Source organism: Carassius carassius, chromosome 17 (assembly GCF_963082965.1).
Source record: "Carassius carassius chromosome 17, fCarCar2.1, whole genome shotgun sequence".
NCBI classification, from domain to species: Eukaryota; Metazoa; Chordata; class Actinopteri; order Cypriniformes; family Cyprinidae; genus Carassius; species Carassius carassius.
Genome location: NC_081771.1, coordinates 23,422,037 through 23,448,018, shown reverse-complemented (window position 1 = coordinate 23,448,018; position 25,982 = coordinate 23,422,037). Strand labels below are relative to the sequence as shown.

Genomic DNA, 25,982 nt, shown 5'->3' with positions numbered 1-25,982 from the left:
TTTGTTTAAATGGGAATACAAGTCAAGCCAAAATTTCTGAACAAATAGAATAAGAATAAAATAAATGTATTAGGGTTTCCTCTTCATTGCCACAAAATATGTAGGTACTAGGAATATCAACATATTTGGAAACAGATGAGTTAACAGGATATATTTTATGCAGTATTTTAAAGTGAATTTCTTTGGTCTTATTAGGAAGAAAATATTTATGAGGCAACAACCACGCTCTTCTCCAATCTATATTATTAATTAAAGCAGCCCAATGGGATCTACCTCGAGGAACAATGCAGTCTCTCTTTTGAAATATCTGGCGAACATGTTTATTATTACATTTCTTGTCATAAATGCCAATGCCGCCCAGTAACAAAGCCATTTCCTTCATATCTCTTTTGGTGTATAATATATGGCCTTTAACCAGATGCATTAAACCTGAGGGAATTGCTCTAAGAACATTATTATATTCTTTGAAAGGAATAGGAAAGTTATGGACAGTCATGAAGCGTTCATATGACAAGACATTGCCAAAATTGTCAAATAAAGAAAAAATATAAATTAAACCTATGTTAAACCCATTAGTGAAAAAAGAGACTTGTTCCTAACAGTTATATCCATATTATTCCACAAGAGAGTTTTATGTGGTGAGAAGTTGTGAACGTAACACAACTTCCGCGCAAGAAGAGCCTGTTGATGAAAATTTGCTAATTTAACCGGGAGTTTATTATGCATATAATTACATTTTAAGATAAAGGGGAGGCCTCCAATTTTCTTAGCCAGTTTATTTTAAACGTGTAAATGGTATTATGAAAGTTTATAGCTTCAAGTCCCCCATCACTTCTACAACTAGATATCACTGCTTTTTTAAGTTTATGAGACCTGTTTTTCCATATAAAGTCGAAGAGAAGTTTATTAACACCTTTAATAGTACAATCATTGACATATAAAGAAAATGAAGGATAGACAAAGCGAGAAAGACCTTCCGCTTTAGAGAGGAGAACCCTACCATAAAGTGAGAGGTCTCTTTGTAGCCAAAGATTAAAAATATTTTGAGTCTTCTTTAATCTACTAGAAAAATTAAGTTGTTGTCTGGCTATTACATTTTTTGATACATAAATACCCAAATACTTTATTGTGTCTTTAACTGGAATACCCTAAATTAATGTGTCATCACATTTATGCAGTGACATTATCTCACATTTGGACAAATTTAGCCTTAACCCAGAAGCACACGAGAACTGTTTAATTATCTGAATGGCTATAGAAAGTTGACTTTTATCTTTTAAAAAAAGAGTGGTGTCATCAGCTAGCTGAGAGATTTTAACTTCCCTATAAAAGATGGAAATACCTTTGAAATTCTGATTATGCATAATACTTAATGATAATAATTCAGTAACCAAAATGGGGATAAATAAAAAAGGGGAAATCGGGCAACCCTGTCTGACACCACGTCTTATAGAAATTCTTTGTGAGGTGAACATATTAACTATGACAGAGCTTGTAATTCCTTTATAAAACATTTCAATTATATTAACAAATGAAGACCCGAAACCAAACAATTTAAGAGATTGCAGAAGAAATTCATGCTCAATGGTGTCAAAAGTCTAAGAAAAGCATAATAGCATCAGATTTCACAAAGTCAGCATAATCCAATAAATCTAACTAATGTGCCTGCCTTTAACAAAACCTGACAGTGTTCCTGAAATAATATGATTAAGCTTAAATTTTAATCTATTTGCGTATACCAAGGCCAAGATCTTATAATCAACTGTAAGACGTGTAATTGGTCTCCAGTTATCAATTAAGAGAGAATCTTTTTCAGGCTTTGGCATAAGGGAAATAATACCCTGTTTCATTGATGAAGTCATTTCTCTCTGAGCAATGCATTCACTATACATAAGAAGCAAAGGGGAGTGTATTAAATCCCAGAAATGAATGTAAAATTCTACGGAAAAACCATCAACACCAGGGGATTTCTTTTTTTCATAGAAAATAAAGCCAATTTAATTTCCTCTATTGTCAAAGTGGCCTCACAAATATCTTTAAAATCATTATCAGTGACAGGAATATGATTTCTAATTGTTTCCAAAAAATTCTCACAATTATCCATATTAAATTCAGAGGTGTAAAGGTCATTATAAAAGGTAGTAACAAAAGTATAAATTAATTTTGGATCTGTGCATCTGACACCATTAATATTAAGAGCGGTTAATGAATTCTTCCTGCAATTCCTCTTCTCTACTGCAAAAAGATAACTGGAATTGGTCTCTCCTTCCTCAAGCTATTTTGCTCTAGATCTAATAAAAACCCCTCTAGCCAAGTCCAAATAAGCTTGATTAATTTGAAGATTTAACTCCCTTAAATGTAATTCTTCTTCCGGAGTTAGTTTTTTTTTTTTTTGATATAAAATATTTATTTTATTTAATAGTTCATTTATATTTTTATTTTTAGAGGCTTTTAAGTCTTTACTTCGTTTAATATCAATCTGCCTAGCCTTATATTAAAAAAATTCCCATTTCACTTTATAGCTGTCCTCAGTTTTTTTTTAAATACATCTGAAAGTAAGTTTTTAATACTATCATTAAAGGAAGCATCTTTTAAAAGTGAATTATTAAACTTCCAATAACCACGTAACCTATGAATTTTATCAGCATTGCTACACAATTTTAAGCTTATTTGTTTATGATCTTACAGGGGCACAAATGAATGAGAAATATCTTTAACAAACTGAAGAGCTGAGCAAGAGAGCAAAAAGAGATCAATTCTTGATTGGGAAGATCTATTTCTATTAGACCAAGTGAATTCGTGAATTCGTAAATCAGGGTGAAAAAAACGCCATGTATCAGTAAGAGAAAATTCTGCACATAATAATAAAATGTTGCTATTCAGATGAAGACCATCGTTACCTCTAGGAGGAAATCTGTCCAAAGTGCCGTCAACACACTCATTAAAATCACCGCCTAGAATCACAAAAGAGTCAAGGTATTTAACAAGTGTTTCTTTTAATTCAGAGCTTTTACAGAACAAAAAAACAGCTTTCCTCTTTACAGCATCACGTAAACCCCTTACATTTAAAGATACAACAGAAAAAAGAGTTACATTTAAACTCCATTAAACCCCCCAAAAAAATCTTACACTTCTTAAATTTGAGTAAACAAAATTCTCAATTGAAATAGGAACAATATATAACCGAACATAATCCTCGAGTACAAAATTAAATTATATATATTTCACAACCTTCCATGTTACTCTATAGCAAGTACGCAAAAAGAACTGAATGTCAGTTTGAATAATGAACGTAATTAACAAAGATAAATAGACAACACTCCAGCATTTAACTTTGTACGTTCAACAGGAGGAACCAAAAGCGATTCATAATATTTGATGGTATTAACAATATTTAGTCAATTAGACCGCCCTCAAAAGTAGGTCAATCAAAATTTTGATGACTAGGTCCCTAGCAATAATGTGGTTAAGAACCATTAACATTAACAATGAGACAAGACTATCTCACATCAACGTAATTGAATCTTTTTCCATCGATTAATGCGAAAGAGCCGCGAAAGGAGGCTTTTTTACCCTCATCAAAGGGCTTCGGTGAGTCGCAACTTCTTCTCGAAAAGGAATTTACAGCCTCTGGCAGCTTGCCAAACATTGTCGCGAAAACGACGGAGAGCAAACAAAATGATGATGGACCTGTGGGAACCATCCCCTCTCTTCGGGCCAAGACGATGTGCAATGTCAATTGCACCCTCAAGATCATCGCTGATGCCAGGCACTACGTTGCTAAGGACATCAATAACAACTTTCCGAGCATCCTCTCCACCCCTCTCTTTCACGCCGTGTAATTTTAATGTCCATTTCAAGCTATAGCGCTTGCTTTTTCCAATTTCGGCCTTCATGGTTTTATTCGCATTTTGGAGCTCCTGAATCTCGGTAGCCACAACTTTCTGAGACTCCTTATGCATTGCTACCTCAGTAACAAGCTGAGTAACAGTAGAGGACAGAGTTTCAATCTGCATAGCCGTTGACCCAGTTGTTATTTCAATTGCTGAAATTTTCTGGAACATTTGATCGTACTTTCCAGAGAGCTCACGAATAGCCATCAGAATTTCCACTGAGGTGTCGCTACCATCCCGAGGATCTCTTTTCGTTTTCTTTGGTGCAGGTTTTAAGGGAGTTTCAGGTAGGGGGATCGCAAGGAGATCATTCATATCTGGGTGTGAGTCAAACCAGTTGTTAAGATCCTCAGCGTTTCCTGATGAACTCAAATCCACAGAGGAGATGACGCTAACATTCACGTCAGCACTTTTAACAGGCTCCATAGTTGACGCTCGTGTTGTCTCGTTGGAAATCTGTCTAATTTTCTTTCTGCCCATAGATAAATCAGCGCAAGATGAGTAATGCAAGTAGAAAAATCACTTACACATTTATCCACAAAAAACAAGCTCGATTATCACGGTTATATAATCGTCCTATTTCAAATTTCCTGATGACACCTCTGAAACCCGTCCACCTGTCACGCCGCCATCTTGGCCTCCCCTAATAAATGCGACTTATGTATGTTTTTTTTCCTCATCATGACGTATTTTTGGACTGATGCGACTTATAATCAGGTGCGACTTATAGTCCGAAAAATACGGTAATATAAAAATATATTCAATAATAAATCCCTTGTTCTTTTAAGCAGTACAAACCAACAAAGCATTTAGCAGAAATAAAGCAGTTATATGACATCTGAACCTAACTTGCATTACCTTCTCTCAGCCAAACAACTCTTAAATTTTTTCTGAGTTTAAGTGCAGGTTGGTAGAGCCTGAATTTATATATTGTTCTCTATTTTTGCATTGACATGTAAGGTTTACTGTTCTTGATCAAAAAACGAATAATAAAATATATAGTTCTGAATCAATAGTTAGGGGAGAATGACCGGGATAACCATTTTTGAATGTATTGTAATCATTGTGAGAAATTAATACTTTTTTTTCACATATTGAATTTGTCAGTTACTTCAAAGCTACTTTGGGGAATACCACAGTAATACCACAGTAATACCATAATACTTTTTGCTACTTTTATTGTAAGAACATCCTGTTAGGTTGAGAAATTACCCTAACAGATCCTAATAATATTCACCCTCTGTCTTTCTGTCAGTGGTAGAGGTGTAAGTTAATCTGTTTTCATTTCTGTATGTTTTGAAATTTGTGTGTGTATCTTATAAACTGTGGCACCTACTAATGAATACATAGTTGCTGTCAAGCTGACCTAGAAAAGCGTGGGACTATAGAGGGATAATGAATTAGAAATCTGAAATAAATTTTCCTGGCAAATTTAAGGCACCGTTTAATAATAATAATAATAATAATAATAAATAAAATATTTTCTCTTTAGTTAACAGGCTGTTAAAATGAGTGCTACTTAGAACCAAAAAGCTGTTGGAATTACGAAAGTTTGTAAAGTTCTTTCCATCTGTGAAATAATCGGTAACGCTTTAATTTAAGGACCAATTTTCACAATTAACTAGTGGTTTATTAGCATGGATATTACTAGCATATTGGCTTTTTATTAGTACTTATAAAGCACTTATTAATGCCTTATTCTGCATTGCCATATTTTAGATTCCTTAATCCTACCCTTATACTTAAACAAATGGTAACACTTTAAATGGTAACACTTTAGATTAGGGACCAATTAATAACTACCTTAATAAGCACTAGTTAGGAGTTTATTGAGGCAAAGTTACAGTTAATAGTTAATAGTGAGAATTGGGCCTTAAAATAATATGTATTACCTTAACTAATAATAAGCAGCAAATTAGGATTTTATTGAGGCAAAAGTCATAGTTAATAGTTGTTAAAAGTGTTGGTCTCAAAACTAAAGTGTGGTCAAATATTCAGTCAAGATGGAGCACAGATCTTTCCAAAATATAAACAAATAAGTTTCTCTATATTTTGGGGGTTTGTATGAGGGACAAAAATCGTATTAATATAGCATATTGGAAGAAAGAACAGGTTTTATAAAAACATTTAAAGCTTTATTATTTGAGTTTTAAGCCACCTCTACCACCATTCACAATACTGTTTCAAGTATACTTACAGACAAACAGATACCACCTTTTGATGTGATGAAAACAGTGGACTGCAAAATTTGTGGAAATATATATATATATATATATATATATATATATATATATATATATATATATATATATATATATATTTTTTTTTTTTTTTTTTTTTTTTTTTTTTTTCACTTGTACAGGATTTTCAGTAACATTTTTGTATAGTTTTCGACATACATTTGTCATTGTCTGTTTCTGCTCAGAGTAATAAAAAAAAATTATGATGACTGCACAGATTTATGTGTTCAGTTTACAGTCTGAGATTTCCTGATGAATGTGTAACTTTTGTCCCTTCTAGCATTTATCTGCAGTACAGATCTATTATCACTATGGAGAATGAACATATTAATTTGAGGATGTCTAGAAGGTGGTTAGCTGTTAGGTTCATCTTTTTTATGATTTATCATTAAGAAACTACACTGAATAAACAGAAAAAGAACCTACGAACATTTACACTTTCATAATAGACATCCATATGCAATTAAACCTAGAATAATTGCTGACAAAAATGCTCATGTCCATGCAATTTGTCTACCAACTTTATTTGAAATTGGGATATTGTGAAATTTAAAGATGAGCATATGCATGTAAACTTAAAACTGAATATATTATATGCCAGTTTTTATGATTGTCACATTAAGCTTTTACTGTTTAGATTATAATGATTTTATCTTGTCTCAGCTGATGTCAAAACACCCTTCAAAGCGTCTGGGCTGCGACCTAGATGGGGAGAGAGATATTAGGGAACATGCTTTCTTCCGTCGGATTGACTGGGAACGTCTGGAAAATAGAGAAATACAGCCTCCATTCAAACCCAAAGTGGTAAGAAAATCCATGCAGGTCTATTCATTTTCAACATATGTGTGTATTTATCATATACTGATGAAAAAAACAAGAATGCTCTTCGACTGTACGTTTTTATGGGGAAATCCTACCTGTGATATGATGTTAATATAACGGTATACTTGAACTACCAAAACCATTTAATGATAATACAGACAATACCTGCCCTGACATAAACTGCTAGTCTTTACTTCCAAAATGTTAAAGTAACAATCACATAACAAGCATGACAGTATTTTTAAAGTAAAATTACAGTAATGTCACTGTATATAGTAAAGTAACTTTATTATGTATTTAAAGTTAACCAAGTAACAATTTTTTATGTAAAAACTACAAATACACTGCCAGTACAAATGAAGACCTCTCTGACACTGTGTAATCATTTGCATGTCCTAATGAATGCTTATTGCTATGTATAATTCAATAATAATAATATATTAATAAAAATAATCTAAAAAAATATATAAAAAAATAATTTCTGTGCCTTCTTGAAATTTATTCTAATAATTCTAGTTTTCACAGTTTTTTGGTGAAACGTGTTATAAATTGGTATTGTTTTTCTGTGACAGCGCATATGGAGGAACATACTAAAAGGATAGATATAGAGCCATTTGTCATATTAAATAGCTTATATTGTCCTTGGTATGGTTGTGTGTGTGTTGTATGAGTGGGAACGAGAGCAAGAGAGAGGAATGAGCTGTAAAAGCAGTCTGTATACATATATATGACTTCTAAAGTGGGTCATACTGTCGTTGTTTCCTCTTCACAAGCACACATGCTCACTCACACATATATCATTGAATTGGGCATCCTGTTACATCACTGGGGACAAAACAGAAAAGAAGAGATGGGTTAGTTAGTCTTGAGTATTTGTGTGTTTCTTATGATGTCCTATTTATTTAGTGTGAGTGTGTTATGAACATCACCTGTCAGTTTTTTGTTTTGTTTTGTATTTTGTTTTGTTTTTTCAACAATTGTGTGATGTCCCCTGAGCACATCCTGAAGCTGAACTGCAGCTTCCTCTCATGGTCAAAACTAGGCCAGAAACAGACCCTGTGTCCCTTTCACACTAATGATGAGGGTTAAACAGGCCTAATTCAGCACAGCTATCATTTTAAACATTTAGCCAATCATTATTTCCACTGCTGACGTAGGAAGTGCTCTACATGGACCTCTGTGTCTGAAAAATGGCTTTTTATGGTCTCCGTGTTTGTGTGTGATGATAACAGTTGCAACTTTAATTGAACTGCATGCTTGTTAGAACACAATTGTTCCCTCTCAGTTTCTCATCATTCACATATGATGGAAAAATCTGCCTCATAAGAGAGCATGACACAGGCATTTACATCTCTCTCAGTGCTTGAGTCACCATTCATCTCTCCTTTCAAATATCACACAATGAGAAGGGGGGAGGGACATCTTCTATTTTAAGGCACATCTTGAGCTGCATGTTTTATGGAATCTGGCAGCTTTACAAAAGGAAACTCCATATTCTTTATTTCTTGCTTTCTTGTAACTGTTTTTGATTGTGTGCATTAAATTTGGGAAGTCAGGCGATTAAAGACATTACATGATATTGAATTGATAAGTTGAATTGAAATCATCACTTAGATCAGTTTACTCTATTTTTTCGTTAACAGTGGCTGTGACACTTTTCACTTTTCTTAAATTGCTTCATTGGAAGGGGGAAAAAATTAGATACAGAGGCATAATTAAATTTGTTAATTTGGTTAACAGATATAAATTGACCAGCCTTCTTTTAAACATCGAGTGAAGTCATAAAAGGAAATGTTGTTGGCTGTTGGTTTTGTATTAAAACTATTTAATGAAAGCCCTAAAAGAAGAGGTTGAATCCTGCACACCGTATAACCCACATATGTAGTATATATCATTGATAAGGAGCTTTGAATCATTTATTAATCATAATAATAGGGTTATTATAAATGTGCTTCTGGAACTTTTTCATGCACATGGTATGGAGGTTAAATAAAGGTATTAATGTGCTTTCCACCTAGTTCAGCTAATTTGTCAAGATGCTTATGAGGTTTAGAATTACTCACGAGTCTGTCGTGAAGAATAATAAATGAGAATAGCTAGTAGCCTATTGTGATTACCATGTTGTTTTGTCATTCAGAAGATTCTACCAAATAAATAATTTAAGTTTCACATTTCATTTGATGTTTTACAGTTATTTTAGCACATTAATGCAAAGTACTCATGTCAGAAGCTGCTGTCAGTTGCCAGAGTGTTTGGCTTCCACATCTGTGTTCTCTGAACTAGTAGAGCCAATTGCATTATCATCCAGATGAAGAGGAACTAGGGCATATAATCTGAAATCTGAGGAGTTCTAATCTGTGTGTTGGACATGAGGGAATTGGGAACTAACATAAATAGGCATCAAAATCTCATATTTCCAACAAATAATGTAAAACAAATGAAACATTTAAAATCTGCTTTATTTAGAGTTCAAACCTTGTGCAGTTAAAACAGTGTAACTTTAAACCATGTTTGTTATCTGCAGTTCAATGTATGTTTAAAAAAACCTTTGACTTCATTTTTGTCTGTATGTAATGAAGGGATTAACACTACATGTTGGTAGTATCACAGTAAATTGTGTCAAAAGTAATCTTTACTTTTTTTTGTAATCTTTCTGTCTTTCTACCTCTTTTTTTGTTTTATAGTGTGGAAAAGGGGCAGAGAACTTTGACAAGTTCTTCACACGCACACAGCCACAGCTGACCCCTCCTGATGAGCTGGTTATCGCCAACATCGACCAGGCCGAATTCGATGGATTTTCATTCATCAACCCTCAATTCGTCCATCCTTCCCTCATCAACAGTGAATAAAATGGGACAAAGGAGGGAATGATTGTGAATCTACCTACTACCCCAAAACTCTTCCATTTCCTTTACCCTTTTATCCGAAACGAAAGTTATCTCTAGTTGTCATGTCTTTTTTTTTTTTTGCTTCAAAATCTAGCAGTTATTTTACAAATTTTTCACATCATTTCAATGTAGGCCAGTCGAAGAGTTTACCTTAATGATTGAAAATAGATCGAGAGATTTTAATAAAAAAAGAGTACCACTTAAACGGTTAGAAGGACTGTTTACATTATAAACTGATTGTCTGACTTAGTGCAGAGCAGTTTTTAAAAGTCTAGGAGACCATCTTATCTCAAGCCACTGGTGGCTGAAACAGCATGATTTCACCACCTCTACCCAAAGCCCAATAACAAATACAGAGTTGTGTGCTTCCTAAGACAGTCTTCCCATTCAGGATTTCTAAAGGTAATCACCAAAGCCAATGGGGTTGCTGTCTTCCCCTTAGTACTATACCAATTTATCTTTTTACAGAATTACTTCTGGTTAGTACTCACTTTCTGGAGTCTCCAGTGTTTTCTCATTGTAAGTATCGTTAAATGTTTTAAATAAAATAATAAATATCTCTCAGTCTAATATTTGCACATATTTCAGGTATGACATGACAACTTGGCACACCAGTTTAACAACTTGTTTGCATTTTCTGTTTGTTCTATGGTAAAAATGTGTGCCAAGAGTTTTTGCTATTCACAAGTTGACAGCTGTGGATTCGTGAGATACTATAATAGGTTTCATGTTTCAAGATACCCATATATTACCCAAATGACAGAATAATAAAGGTATTACCTCATTATCCCTTTAATTCACCAAGTGTTTTTAGAATATCCTCTTTTTTGCCATAGTAGAAAATATCCTGTGAACATGAGAAAAAATTTGTGCATGTGTGCGTGTCTGTTTTGTTTCGGAATGAGGGATATTATGAGAGGGGAAAATATTTAAGTGTTCTAAGCTCTAATTATGTTATCCTTAAACTCATTGTCTGCATACAAGTAAATACTGAATAGTAAATGTTAATCTCTGCTATACCTGCCAAATTACCTTTACATCATTATGTTTGGATTTAACATAATTGATTGTAAAATGTAACACAATTATACCATATTTCTCCTCTTGCTGCTTCAATGTTTTGGTTATACTTAATAATAAATGCCATTTAAACAGTATAAGAACCTTTTAATACCAACTAAATGTGATGTCATTACATTACAGTGGTGAAAATTCTGTGACATTTGGGCAAATTTACAAAATAATGAAAGTGAGTTGGCATCAACTGTTAAAGGGTCAGGTTCACTCAAAAATGTAAATTCATCTTTTCACTCACCCTCAAGTTGTTCTGAACCTGTATGAGTTTCTTTCTTCTGTTGAACACAAAATAAGATATTTTGAAGAATGTTGGCCAGCAACCATTGCCGGTAGCAATTCCACTGTATTTTTCTCCCATACTAAGGAGGTAAGTGGCTACCAGCTACTGTTTGGTTACCAGCATGAGTAAATGGTCTGTAAACGATGAAAGGATATTCATTTTTGGGTGAACTCTGACCTTGCCATAAAATCATGGTTGAATTATTAGATGGTTTAAATGTTTTAGTAACTGTCATAGTCCAACTTTTATTATTTTATGTAATTTTTAATTAACCACATTATTACACAGTCATCTATTATAATGCTATTATTCAGGTAAATATTTGTGTAATTGTTATCATTGGTGTGTACTGTTGTAAACACTGTAAAATGATATGGAAATGACCTTGTAGTTTGCATAATGAAATCGTTTACAAATGTGCTTTCGCCATTCGATTTTCCAACTGTACTTTGTCAAAACACCTTTGCTTTTGGCTGTTGTGTGTGACCTAAACGGATTCCATGGTTTTAAAATGTGAGCTGATTGGCTGCTGTCATCCTACTATGGTCTGAGAACTTGCCTTTGCTTGCATGTTTTGGTATGAAAATCCACTTGAAAAGATGTATTTATGAAGAATGTTTTGTTATCAGTGGAATATAATATTTAGATTATACGGCTTATTACAGCATGGAGTATGAACAAGGCAGATACATATGAAATATTTTTTCTCCTTTCACTTATTTAATAACTCTGAATTTCAATTATTTTAATGTCTTGATATTGTAATTTGTGATTCTGTATGTTCTTCCCATCTTTTTCTGCTTGTTAGAAGTAATGCAAAGTATGTATTAAATTTCAGCATTAGATCAAAACCACACATGGGATAATCGGTTTGGTTAGATTTTAATTGGTTTGATTTTAGATCTAAGGTGTCAGTTTTTTTTCTAGCAACATACCTGCCAGTTTGTGTTTGTATTAATGTATTTCCCCTCTTTTTTTATAACGTGACAGCAAATATATGGAAATGTGGCACCATGCCTGTAGTTTAGATTAGCTCACTGCTCTCTTCTTTTTTTTCTTTTCTTTTTTTTAATGATTTATTGATGGTGATCCTGCCGTAAAATCCCTTCAGTGCTAAAAACACCTTTGTTGAAATTGTATGCAAACTCCCATCTTTCTTTTCTTGGGGCTTTCCAAAAAACAGCTTTGTGTCAGTGCCATGCTGAAACCAGTAGAACCAACATTGCACTAACTGCATAGCCACAACATTTGCCAGTATTTTGTGCACTAGCCTCATAGCCATACTGTTAACTGAATGCTGTTACTGCTCTTTAGATCGTAGTAGAGCGTCTTTTGCTCTCTGTATCCGCCATTCAGTCATGTGCATTACCTTGGCTGTTATAAAGAAAGTTGCATAGCCATTTTAAAAAAACAAAATGGTTTAACATGGCATGTTTTGAGTTTCCTCAGCTGTAAGATGATCCACTTGCCTTACCCAATTATTTCTATTCCTGTGCTGCTGAATTAATGACTGAATACATGAACAAATGAATGAATGAACTGCTTATATTATTGCTTGTTTCATTCCTTAAGTTGTATAGCTTTTCCTTGAAGGAAAGGTTCACCCAAAAATGGAATTCTGTCATCATTCACTCACCCTAATAATGTGCAAAAAAAATTTTTGTTTGTTTGTTTTTTGTTTTTTTTTTGGAACACAAAATAATATATTTTGAAGATTGTTAGTAGCCAGACAGTTTTGGTTACCATTTTATAAAAATAAAAAAAATATGGAGATGTTTATCAGGATATATTCTTCCTTAGAAGAAAGTAAGTCATACATGTTTGGAAATATGCGAGTGAATGAATGACAGAATGGGGTGAACTAATCTTTTAAATGTGCCGATTCTGCTTCTGTAGTCATGTATTGTAATTGTTTAATTCATTCTTTATTATTTGACACCCATATTACAAAAACAAGGTGGAATTACCTTTTCCCAATTAGCAATTCATGTTTGTTCCGGTACTATTAAATTTTGTGTTCGTTGAAGAGAAGACCAAGAACTTTGCTCCTCATTTTACCATAAGATTTGTTCATTACTTTGGTTCTTAATGTGTATATGAGTTAGTACGTCACCTTTATTTATATAGTGCTTTAAACAAAATAAATTGCGTCAAAGCAACTGAACAACATTCATTAGGAAAACTGTGTCAATAATGCATAATGAAAGTTAAAGGCAGTTCATCGTTGAATTCAGTGATGTCATCTCTGTTCAGTTTAAATAGTGTCTGCGTTTATTTGCAATCAAGTCAATGATAACGCTGTTACATGATACATCACATGTGATACATCACTCTGTTGTCCTTTTGCTTTGTGTGACTCAGACCACCTGTTTTATTTTCATCTAATTTTTTCATTTAGAGGACAAAATCAACATAATGCCTTACTTTAATCACTTTCTGTCTCTTAAATAGCAGGGTACAGAATTAAACCCAAAGCACTATCTCTGTTCTTACATACTAATATTGGTGCATACATGTATATGTTGTATTTTGTAGCAGTGTATGTTAGCCCTGCCTTTGTTGTCTTAACAGATGATATGCTTTTTTCCATGCAGTCCTTGTTGCCATTTATACCTAATGTATGATACTGCAAATAAAGAAGGGAAAATGAAACTCAGTCTGTACATGTCCCTTCTTGAAGATAAAGTTGACACTGACTGTGGTGAGCTGTTATGGTGTCTCATTTAGCAGAGCACGGTGCAGATAAAATGTTAATGCTAAGAGAGTCATAAGAAGCATAAAATGGTCATTCTTAATATTTTATCCAGAAGCTCAGGACATTGTCAGTCATGTTACCAGAACATTTCCAACGGGAGTTTTCCCCTTGACACATTACATTAGAATATGCTAGGCCTACTGTTAACATTCAATCAAAATTCTACACTGCTATGGATTAAAATTAAAACTGCAAATCAACTGTCAAAAGCATCTATGTTTCGGTCTTTTACTTTTCAAAAAAAATCTAATTAGTAAAGCAGGACACTCATATCCCAACAGACTTTACAAAGACCATCTAAATCTCAACATCCATAATAAAGTCTCATGTGGTGCATCCATGGACCATTGACGTCCGTGATGTTGCATTCATCCATTTACGCGAAAGGAAACGAGGCTGTGAGAGATACATTCTTTACAATGGCATGCACTGGCTATAAAAGTCTTAGATAACGTAATTTTCACAACTCACAAATTTTAAATCTAACAGTTGTCATGTTGTTAACAATACAATGCAATAAACGCATGATAGTTCTATCCCTTGCCGACTTGTTTTCATTCGTGACTGAAGTAAAAACTGAAAGTTTCAGATTTACCTGAACTTAAACATACAGCTCAAAAAAATAAATAAATTATGTCGGTTAAATTTGTTGTTTTATATGTCGGTCTAACAACCCCTTAAGTAAATGAAACTTGGTCAGAATTCCGCGAAGCGTTCCAAACTTTATGGCTTTATAGTCAGTCTCTGCAACGATAACACGTTACCCCAAATGCAACATCCATAACAGTAGTGACACAGCAAACAATCATCTATCTACATTAATCCGATAAAACAAAAGCAATGACACAGTAGGCTACGCTACGCATTCAAATAGTAACGTTAATTGTGTCGTTGTCTGTCCGTGACCCGTCTGTGACGTGCGGAGAGAGGGAGATAGATGTTAGAGCATCACCAATATTAAGCCCAGCATGATGTGAGACGCTTTTCAAGTTCTTACCCTAAACATCTGTGACGGGTTTTAGAGGTTCTACTTCAGCAAACCTCTCTGCAATGACATAACGGCTGTTCAACATTTGCGTGAGAAGAACTGAAGAAAGCGCGCTAGAAAGGCACGTCTCAGCACAGGTATGTAGAACTACTCTGTTGTGTGCGTCGTGTATTATAGCATTGATTAATATTGGAGTTCATGAGCAGATTTAAAGTGCCGTAACATTTCATGAGACTCGTTCATATACCACTAAAAATTATTGTTATCCACATTCTCTTGTTAAAATTCTTACTGTATCAGAAACCTTTTCCCATGGATATTTGCTGCATGATTTTACCAATAGGGGCCTACTGTTTTTGTCAATGAATGCAAATGGTTGAGAAGTTGGATTATTTACGTTCTGTGCGGTGTCTGAAACAGTGTGTCTCTTGAAGCCATAATACAAAACACCTTGTCGAGCAGCCAGACTAATAAATACAAAAAAAAAAACGTTAAATAGTTTACTGTCAATACATGGAGAATTTGATTATTTAATTGTATTGTTTATTTTATATATTTTTCATTAAAATAAGTATATCTAAATTTTATTTAATAAAAATTACGTATAGTACACTGAAGAGAGAATTGATGATGGCTGCCACAGCCCACAGTGAATGCTGTCGTTGAAAGTGGGTTCACAGCTTCAGTACCAATGACAGTTTCTCTCTCTATCTCTCTGGGAGCCTCTGAAGTGGGCTCATAGTTTGCTGTCATTCCGAATTTCGATGCGTGGATTTTTCCCTCTTAGTTTTACGCTCCAATGTTATATATATTTACCACAGCATGATGTCTCATATAATTATTCGTTACTCTAGCATTTTTAGTGTAGCCTACTATATCCGTAGCGTGTTTTTAATCGTATAGGCGGAGCAGTGTTGGGCGTCAATTTACCAGTAACCTGTGCTCATCTAACGTACCTCGACCGATTGTAAGGAGAGGGCTCTTGTTCTGTCAAGATTACTTTTGTAGCTTTGTCGCGGTATTTTGTATGTACATTGTATATTGTTTCTATGTCAATGACATTAAATTTTATATTCAGTGTATCTATATAAATGTTTACATAATTTGTAAGCACATCTGTTTGTCACCAGATTTTTCTGCCTATCCGCCATATTTTTTATTATATGGCAGCAAGAACACATGAACAGAAATACCAAGGGAAAAAAAGAGAGAGAAAAAAAAGATTGTATACCAAGTGTCAGAAAACAAACAAAGGTAATCACATCCCAGACCCTGTCCCAAATGGCACCCTAAACCATTGCGTTCTTCCTCTAAATCCACACTTTTATCACGTTATGCTGCTCTGACTGTCAGGTAGAAGTTTTCTGAGGAGCGTGCTTCAGTGCAGGCTCAGCAGATGTGCACATCGAGGGTGCATAGTAAAAGCTGATGAACTGGACACCCTATGGTCTCTCGTGGACTAAACAGACACATGAATGTGGTGGCCATTGTAAGTCAGCACATGAAATGTGCAAATTGGGATAGGGCCCATCCATGTAATATGGCTAGAGCAAATGCAGCAGCATCACTTTTCCAGTATTTTCGTAGCATTCAAGCTGATTATTAAAATGCAAAGTGTCCAATACGTATATCAGAAATATGATTTACACACTAAATCCCAGAACAATATGAATTTGAATTGCTCACACCTATTTGTTGCCAACTGAAGCTTTCTGCTCATCGTTTGCATAAAGTTGTAAACACACTATGCTACTGCCACTTTCTACCACTCAGTAGGTTTAACCAAAGCCACTTTAAGGCAATCCTCCAAGAAAGAAAAAAAAGTATAAAACTGCAGTATGGGAATGGTTATCAGTGAAGTAGAGGCTTCACTACACAGAATAAACTGCTTTTGTGGGAAACTATCTTATTATTTAGTGAATCAAAAGACTATTGGCTAAACTTCTACATGCTCAACACTGGCTGTGTCTGAAAGATGAAAAAATGCTGCCTTTGGAAGACACATTAAAAGGCAGGAGGACATCAGAATTAATTGTTACTGTTCCTTCATGTCCATTTTCTAAGATGCCTTCATCTGATTGATTTTTAAAGCCAGCATATGTATTTTTCACTGCCTTTGATATACCACAAATATGTGCATTAAATTCTGCGACAATTGAGCTAAAAAATTTATATATCAAATAAATATGGCATCTGAAAATTGTGGTTGGTGGTCAATTTGTATGTAAATGTAGTTTTTGACTAAACTTTTTGACTTTTCATGTCATATCTAGCATAAAAATAGTATTGTAGTCATCAAATATTTGTTTAACGAAAGCTCTCTCTGTTTTGTTGTAGATAATTAAACCATTATACATACTGCCTCAGAAGTATGTCTGAAATCAGTTTTGTGAGGTAGTTTCATGCACAAATGCCAGAGGTGGAAAGTAACGAATTACATTTACTCGCGTTACTGTAATTGAGTAGCTTTTTTGTGTACTTCTACTTTTTTAAGTATTTTTTTTTAATCTGTAATTTTACTTTTACTTAAGTATATTTAGTTTGAAGTATTGTACTTCGCTACATTTTAAAACACATTAATTACTGAGTAAAAAAAAAAAAAATCGCTCCCTGGAAGCTATGTCAGTAAATAATGGGCAGGAGGGCAAACTGGCGCTAAAATCACAAGAAAGATGCAGACGGACAAAACAGGCGTTAGTGGTGCAGACACCGCTGAAAACGAAACCCCGTCATATTCTGAAGTTGAACTTGAAGGAAATGAAGTGAACCCCTGCCCATATTTATACTCTATTATGCTGTGTATGCTGTGCTTGCCTAGGGAGACCAAACTAGCAGTTTATAAAATCTCGACAAGACATCAACCCCACGTAATGTAAAAAAAAAAAAAACCAACGGTCAAATATGTACTATTGTGTATTATGTATTGTGTTAATCAGCTACATGTCGGCTGACGCGATTTTCTTCTCATACATTCCCGTAGCGTCACAGTGCATTTCCCTGAAGAAGCCGAGCGACTTCAATGGGGCTGCTTTGAACAGTTTTTTTCAGTGCTCCGAAGCTAGACGGTCATTGGATAAATGCTGCGATTATGTCCCGCCCACGGACGCTCAGCGTCTCTGGAGGTGAATGAAGACTGGGCTTCCGCGTGATGATTGGAGGATCTGTCGATCTCCTTTTGACTGACAGCGGTCTGCACCATAAGAAGTCGGTGAAGCTGTTTCACGCTCAGTCCCATGATCGCGGATTTCTCAAGTGTATTCGAAAGACAAACTTCGGCAATATTTCTTGATATTTGTAAAATGCAGAACCACCACAAAATTGAATTGGTAACTAAGACAGATTGAAAATGTGCGCGCGCGCACACACACACACACACACACACTATAGCCATCTAGTGGTTAAAGTGATTTATTACAATTTTTAAACTGAATTTCCCCAAAAATGGGCAAAAATCTTACATTAAACCTTATAAAATTATCCATGGTATCCCCATGTATGAAAGTTAGAAATCTGGGTCTTTTATGAAGTGAATTTTACCTGAAATGCTTTTTTCTTTTTTTGTAAAAAAAAAGCCTATTTAAATAAATATTTATTTATTTATAGAAATGTAAAAGATTTAAATCCTCCAAAAACTGTACAAAGTTTAGTAAAAACATAAATGAACAGAGTAAAATTATATTTGTAAAAAATTTAAATATTTTACTATTACAAAATGAAATGTTATTGTCTGGGGTCAAAAAGACCCCGAGTGTCACTACAAATGAAGACCATCAGAGGGTTATAATGTAGGCCGAAAATGAGCTTCCCCTCTTTGAAAGACCAGCAGCCGCCACTGATATATATATATATATATATTTATATATTTATATTTATATTTATTAAATATATATTTATATTTATATATATATATATATATTTTTTTTACAACAGGACAGCAAACTAAGAGACTTGCGTTTTAGACACCATATTGCCGTATTTCTACAACAAAAATTTATTCCAAACACAGCCACCAAAGCAAAATTTTGCATCTCTGAGCAACATGACAGTGTTTCGTTTCTGAATGAATCAACCGTTTAAATGATTTGGTTCAATCGCAATGACTCACTTATTAACAGTGACTTGCTGACACATACTGGCCATTTTAATTTCACATTTAAAGTATCTTTTGATTTTTTTTTTTTTTATAATTAAGTTTTTATAATTTCAAATGAGCATTCAACATTTTATGTCTGGCATATCAAACCATTATTCATGCATTTGTAACTGCAGGTTAAATGCATTCTTGTCCTGCACTAAACAGTGTGTAAATACATCTAAATGCCACGTCCGATGAAGCTTTTGCATTTCCTCTGTATTGAAAAGATGAGTTTGTTGATACTGATTTGCCTGGTAACAGCCCAAATGTTTTATTATTCTAAATAACTGATTCCTTTAATTAAAAACAACTAGTTTGAGATTAATAGGCCTATCCCAGGGGTGTCAAACTCAGTTCCTGGAGGGCCGTAGCCCTGCAGAGTTTAGTTCTAACCCTGCTCCAGCACGCATATCATGTAGTTTTCAAATAAACCTAAATGATTAGATTAGCTGGATCAGGTGTGTTTAATTAGGGTTATATCTAAACTGTGCAGGACTGTGGCCCTCCAGGAACTGAGTTTGACACCCTTGGCCTGTCCCATTTTTGACTCCCTCCCACTGTTAAAATGTAACTAAGTAATTTTTACTCTGAGTAAATTTTAAATGAGCTACTTTTTACTTTTACTTGAGTTGATTTTTTAGACTGGTACTTTTACTTGTACTTAAGTAAAATTTCATTAATGTAATGGTACTTTTACTTGAGTAGAATATTTTTGTACTCTTTCCACCTCTGACAAATGCTGCCTGCTAAGTCTTTGACTTATAGTTAGTGAGGCATCATCCAAGTCTAAGCTTTCAGGAGAAGCATTCATTTTTGATTGATCTATTTTTAGTTTTATAAGAGTAGTCACAGACAAGTTTGCTACAGATAAGATTCAGATTCAGTTTAGGGCACTCACTCATTTCAGTGGTGTTTGCAAACAGTGATTGACTGTCAGTTTAATGTCAAGGCTACAGTGTAATTGGTTATCAAGTTACATGTGATCCATGTTGACCAGTGCACTTTTACTAGTGGTAGAACAAAAGATCTGCTCTGGTGTAACCAAAGTCACCTTCACCTGCTATGACATCATGTGCATTCCATCTATATCAGCACAGCTTTAATTCAGCCGTAGACACAACAAAGGCCAAAGGTAATCACAGCCATGCAGAGCCATATCGCATGACTGGGAGCGTGATATTGCTTTTATAAAAAAATTCAGATGGAATACGTATATAAGCAAAAATGAAAAAACCACATAGATTCCCAAAAACCTATCTTCTCTGTGTAACTACTTTTTTCTGCCATAGATCTGATAACAGATCTTCTCAAACCTTTCTTACAAATTAAAAAATACCACCTTAGAGCTAGCAACAATGACTTGGGCTGATTCAAATAAGTTTTACAAATGTTGCATCTAATCCACTTCATCTGTGATAAAGTACGCAAACACCCCACAAGCTTTACTATGGAAATGCAGAAATTGTCCTCATTATTATGTGTGTCTATGATGACGTAATAAAATAATATTTTGTATTTTTAAAACTTAACATGTATTGAGCTGGCTTGGCTCCCTCTCGAGAATGATCTCTCAACATGGCCTCAGAAGCTGATGCTTTTGTGGACTCCCTTCCTTCCTAAACCTACCAGAAATCTTATTGCACAATGCCAGTGAAGTTGCAACTCTCACTGTCCAATGCCAGCCAAGACGGCAAATAGGGGTAGAGCCCCCTACTATATGATGCACCATCTTGGAGAAGACCCATTTCCCTCTCTGCATTCCAGCATGTCAAAAGCATACTGTGTTTAGGGCCTGTCGAGGCCCCAGGCACCCACAAATTCTGTGTCCTGTGCCTGGGTCTCGCCCATGCGGAGGCAGAATTTGCTGGGTAAGGGTCTTAGGGACAGTAAGACACTGCTCAACGCTCCTTTATCTCCCTCCTGCCTCTTTGGAGATGCTGTTAGGCTATCAAGGAGCACTTTTCTGAAGCACAGAAATGCTCCAAAGCAATGAGCCTTTTCCTGCCGCACCAGGCTGCGGCACATCCCCCAGCAGAGTAGATTGTCGTCCATTTTCAACCAGCTATCGAAGCAGGCTCCTACTGCTTCTGCTTCATCAGTGCAGCACTCGGCCATGGTGCCGGTAAAAAAGTTGGGCTCGCAGCTCCCCCGGGTATCATGTATGAAGTTTTGGACCTCCGCCACCAGGGCTCGCACTTAACATTTCACACATACACACATCTGTGTCACTCACACATTCAGGGGAGGGCTTGTGTTTCCCGTTAATAGGCAATACACGACCTACGCTACCATACAGCATGCCCCATACGCATCCCTGGCATACAGTTGCATTACTCAGAATGCAGAGGGCGAGGCACTCTGTCCATTTTGCCATTTTGTGAGAGCATGGTGGTCCATCTAGGGAATATGAACTATGGCTCTAGTTCATCCTTCGAGAAGTGAGCCTTCACCAGCGTTTCTCGCGGTACCGATCCCGCTTTCGCCGAGGCGGAACGTCGCCGGCATTCGTTGGGTTCGCAGATCGATCTGCTGGAGAGAATGGAGACAGGCACGTCCTTATCTCCTACCTTACCCATCAGATCTGCCCGATTGCTGGGTTCGGAAGCCTGAGCTTCGGTTCTTCCCCCCCGAGCATCGGTCTTGACGCTCTGCCTTTCTTTCTCCGAAGACATTGATACGGAGGGCGTCGGCGAGCTTGTAGATGCACAAACATAAAGTTGCATAAGCACCATTATACAACAAACAGTGTTATGCCTAAAATTATACGGGCAGCGTTAATGAGCAGCTATTTAATCTCAGAGGGGATTAATATTGTTTGTGTGACTAAGCTATTCGTGCGCTGTACTTTTATATATCCATCCTTCCACAACACAGGAAGTTTCTGAGATTCGCTTTTGGGGGCAAAGCCTACCAATATCGAGTACTTCCCTTCGGCCTTGCACTCTCAACCTGCACGTTCACGAAATGTGTAGATGCGGCTCTGGTTCCCCTCCGTATGCAGGGCATCCGCATTCTGAACTATATAGACGATTGGTTGATTTTAGCTCAATCAGAGCAGATGGCGGTTCGACGTTGAGATGTCGTTCTCGCACATATGAGGGAGCTGGGTTTGAGACTGAACGCCAAGAAGAGTGTACTTTCTCCAAAGTCAAAGTCACCTTTATTTATATAGCGCTTTAAACAAAATACATTGCGTCAAAGCAACTGAACAACATTCATTAGGAAAACAGTGTGTCAATCATGCAAAATTATAGTTAAAAGCAGTTCATCGTTGGATTCAGTTATGTCATCTCTGTTCAGTTAAATAGTGTCTGTGCATTTATTTGCAATCAAGTCAACGATATCGCTGTAGATGAAGTGTCCCCAACTAAGCAAGACAGAGGCGACAGCGGCAAGGAACCGAAACTCCATCGGTGACAGAATGGAGAAAAAAACCTTGGGAGAAACCAGGCTCAGTTGGGGGGCCAGTTCTCCTCTGACCAGACGAAACCAGTAGTTCAATTCCAGGCTGCAGCAAAGTCAGATTGTGCGGAAGAATCATCTGTTTCCTGTGGTCTTGTCCTGGTGCTCCTCTGAGACAAGGTCTTTCCAGGGGATCTGTATCTGGGGCTCTAGTTGTCCTGGTCTCCGCTGTCTTTCAGGGATGTAGAGGTCCTTTCTAGGTGCTGATCCAGCATCTGGTCTGGATACGTACTGGATCCGGGTGACTGCAGTGACCCTCTGATCTGGACACAGACTGGATCTGGTGGCCACGGTGACCTCGGAACAAGAGAGAAACAGACAAATATTAGCGTAGATGCCATTCTTCTAATGATGTAGCAAGTACATAGGGTGTTATGGGAAGTGTTTCCGGTTCCGGTTTACCTAATTAATGCAGCCTAAAAATCCTTTAACGGATTTGGATAATAAAAGCATATTAGTATGTTATGTGTATGCCAGGTTAAAGAGATGGGTCTTTAATCTAGATTTAAACTGCAAGAGTGTGTCTGCCTCCCGAACAATGTTAGGTAGGTTATTCCAGAGTTTGGGCGCCAAATAGGAAAAGGATCTGCTGCCCGCAGTTGATTTTGATATTCTAGGTATTATCAAATTGTTTAGTTTAGTTTTGAGAACGTAGCGGACGTAGAGGATTATAATGTAAAAGGAGCTCATTCAAATACTGAGGTGCTAAATCATTCAGGGCTTTATAAGTAATAAGCAATATTTTAAAATCTATACGATGCTTGATAGGGAGCCAGTGCAGTGTTGACAGGACCGGGCTAATATGGTCATACTTCCTGGTTCTAGTAAGAACTCTTGCTGCAGCATTTTGCTGCTGCATTTTGGACTGCATTTTAGCTGTAGTTTGTTTACTAAGCGTGCAGAACAACCACCCAATAAAGCATTACAATAATCTAACCTTGAGGTCATAAATGCATGGATTAACATTTCTGCATTTGACATTGAGAGCACAGGCCGTAATTTAGATATATTTTTGAGATGGAAAAATGCAGTTTTACAAATGCTAGAAACGTGGCTTTCTAAGGAAAGATTGCGATCAAATAGCACACCTAGCTTCCGAACTGATGACGAAGAATTGACAGAGCAACCATCAAGTCTTAGACAGTGTTCTAGGTTATTACAAGCGGAGTTTTTAGGTCCTATAATTAACACCTCTGTTTTTTCAGAATTTAGCAGTAAGAAATTACTCGTCATCCAGTTTTTTTATTTCGACTATGCAATCCATTAGTTTTTCAAATTGGTGTGTTTCACCGGGCTGCGAAGAAATATAGAGCTCAGTATCATCAGCATAACAGTGAAAGCTAACACCATGTTTCCTGATGATATCTCCCAAGGGTAACATATAAAGCGTGAAGAGTAGCGGCCCTAGTACTGAGCCTTGAGGTACTCCATACTGAACTTGTGATCGATATGATACATCTTCATTCACTGCTACGAACTGATGGCGGTCATATAAGTACGATTTAAACCATGCTAATGCACTTCCACTGATGCCAACAAAGTGTTCAAGTCTATGCAAAAGAATGTTGTGGTCAATTGTGTCAAACGCAGCACTAAGATCCAATAAAACTAATAGAGAGATACACCCACGATCAGATGATAAGAGCAGATCATTTGTAACTCTAAGGAGAGCAGTCTCAGTACTATGATACGGTCTAAAATCCTGACTGGAAATCCTCACATATACCATTTTTCTCTAAGAAGGAATATAATTGTGAGGATACCACCTTTTCTAGTATCTTGGACAGAAAAGGGAGATTCGAGATTTGTCTATAATTAACTAGTTCTTTGGGGTCAAGTTGTGTTTTTTTGATGAGAGGCTTAATAACAGCCAGTTTTAAGGTTTTGGGGACATATCCTAATGACAATGAGGAATTAATAATAGTCAGAAGAGGATCTATGACTTGTGGAAGCACCTCTTTTAGGAGCTTAGATGGTATAGGGTCTAACATACATGTTGTTGGTTTAGATGATTTAACAAGTTTATACAATTCTTCCTCTCCTATGGTAGAGAATGAGTGGAACTGTTCCTCAGGGGGTCTATAGTGCACTGTCTGATGTGATACTGTAGCTGACGGCTGAATGGTTGCAATTTTATCTCTAATAGTATCGATTTTAGAAGTAAAGTAGTTCATCAAGTCATTACTGCTGTGGTGTTGGGAAATGTCAACACTTGTTGAGGCTTTATTTTTCGTTAATTTAGCCACTGTATTGAATAAATACCTGGGGTTATGTTTGTTTTCTTCTAAAAGAGAAGAAAAGTAATCGGATCTAGCAGTTTTTAATGCTTTTCTGTAGGATATGTTACTTTCCTGCCAAGCAATACGAAATACCTCTAGTTTTGTTTTCCTCCAGCTGCGCTCCATTTTTCGGGCTGCTCTCTTTAGGGTGCGAGTATGCTCATTATACCATGGTGTCAAACTGTTTTCCTTAACCTTCCTTAAGTGTAAAGGAGCAACTTTATTTAAAGTGCTAGAAAAGAGAGAGTTACATCATGTTACATCATCAAGTTGTTCTGAGGTTTTGGATATGCTATGGAATTTGGTTACATCAGGAAGATAACTTAAAAAGCAGTCTTTTGTGTTAGAAGTGATGGTTCTTCCATACTTGTAACAAGAAGTAGAATTTACAATTTTGGCTATATGAATTTTGCACAGAACTAAATAATGATCTGAGATATCATCACTTGGCTGAATAATTTCAACACCATCAACATCAATTCCATGTGACAGTATTAAATCTAGAGTATGATTTCGACAATGAGTAGGTCCTGAAACGTGTTGTCTAACACCAATAGAGTTCAGAATGTCTATAAATGCTGATCCCAATGCATCGTTTTCATTATCAACATGGATATTAAAATCACCAACTATTAAAACTTTATCTGCAGCCAGAACTAACTCGGATGTAAAATCACCAAACTCTTTAATAAAGTCTGTATGGTGCCCTGGTGGCCTGTATACAGTAGCCTGTACAAACATAACAGGGGATTTATCATTAACATTTGTTTCTCTGGATAATGTTATATGAAGCACCATTACTTCAAACGAGTTATACTTGAAGCCTGCCCTCTGAGAAATCCTGAAAACGTTGTTATAAATTGAAGCAACACCTCCACCTTTGTCTTTTTGACGTGGCTCATGTTTATAACAGTAATCTTGTGGGGTGGACTCATTTAAAATAATGTAATCATCAGGTTTTAGCCAGGTTTCTGTCAAACAGAGTACATCTATATTATGATCAGTGATCATATTATTTACAAAAAGTGTTTTCGTAGAAAGGGATCTGATATTCAATAAGCCAAGCTTTATCATTTGTTTATCCAGTTCAGAGAACCACCTATCTAGGCGTAGTGTGGGATTCGACCACGATGCAGGCACGTCTGTCTCCTGCTCGGATCGAG

At 35.9% G+C, this 25,982-nt stretch overlaps 1 protein-coding gene across 1 annotated transcript in view; it reads left to right on the top strand.

The window, feature by feature from the left end:
- Positions 1-12,743, top strand: part of prkcaa (protein kinase C, alpha, a) — a 164,182-nt gene extending 151,439 nt beyond the window's left edge. The window contains exons 16-17 of the mRNA XM_059571311.1: positions 6,797-6,937; positions 9,640-12,743. Of these exons, the coding sequence (XP_059427294.1) occupies positions 6,797-6,937; positions 9,640-9,804 (306 nt within the window). The 3' untranslated portion in view covers positions 9,805-12,743. The remainder of the gene's footprint in view (positions 1-6,796; positions 6,938-9,639) is intronic.
- Positions 12,744-25,982: the final 13,239 nt, after the last annotated feature.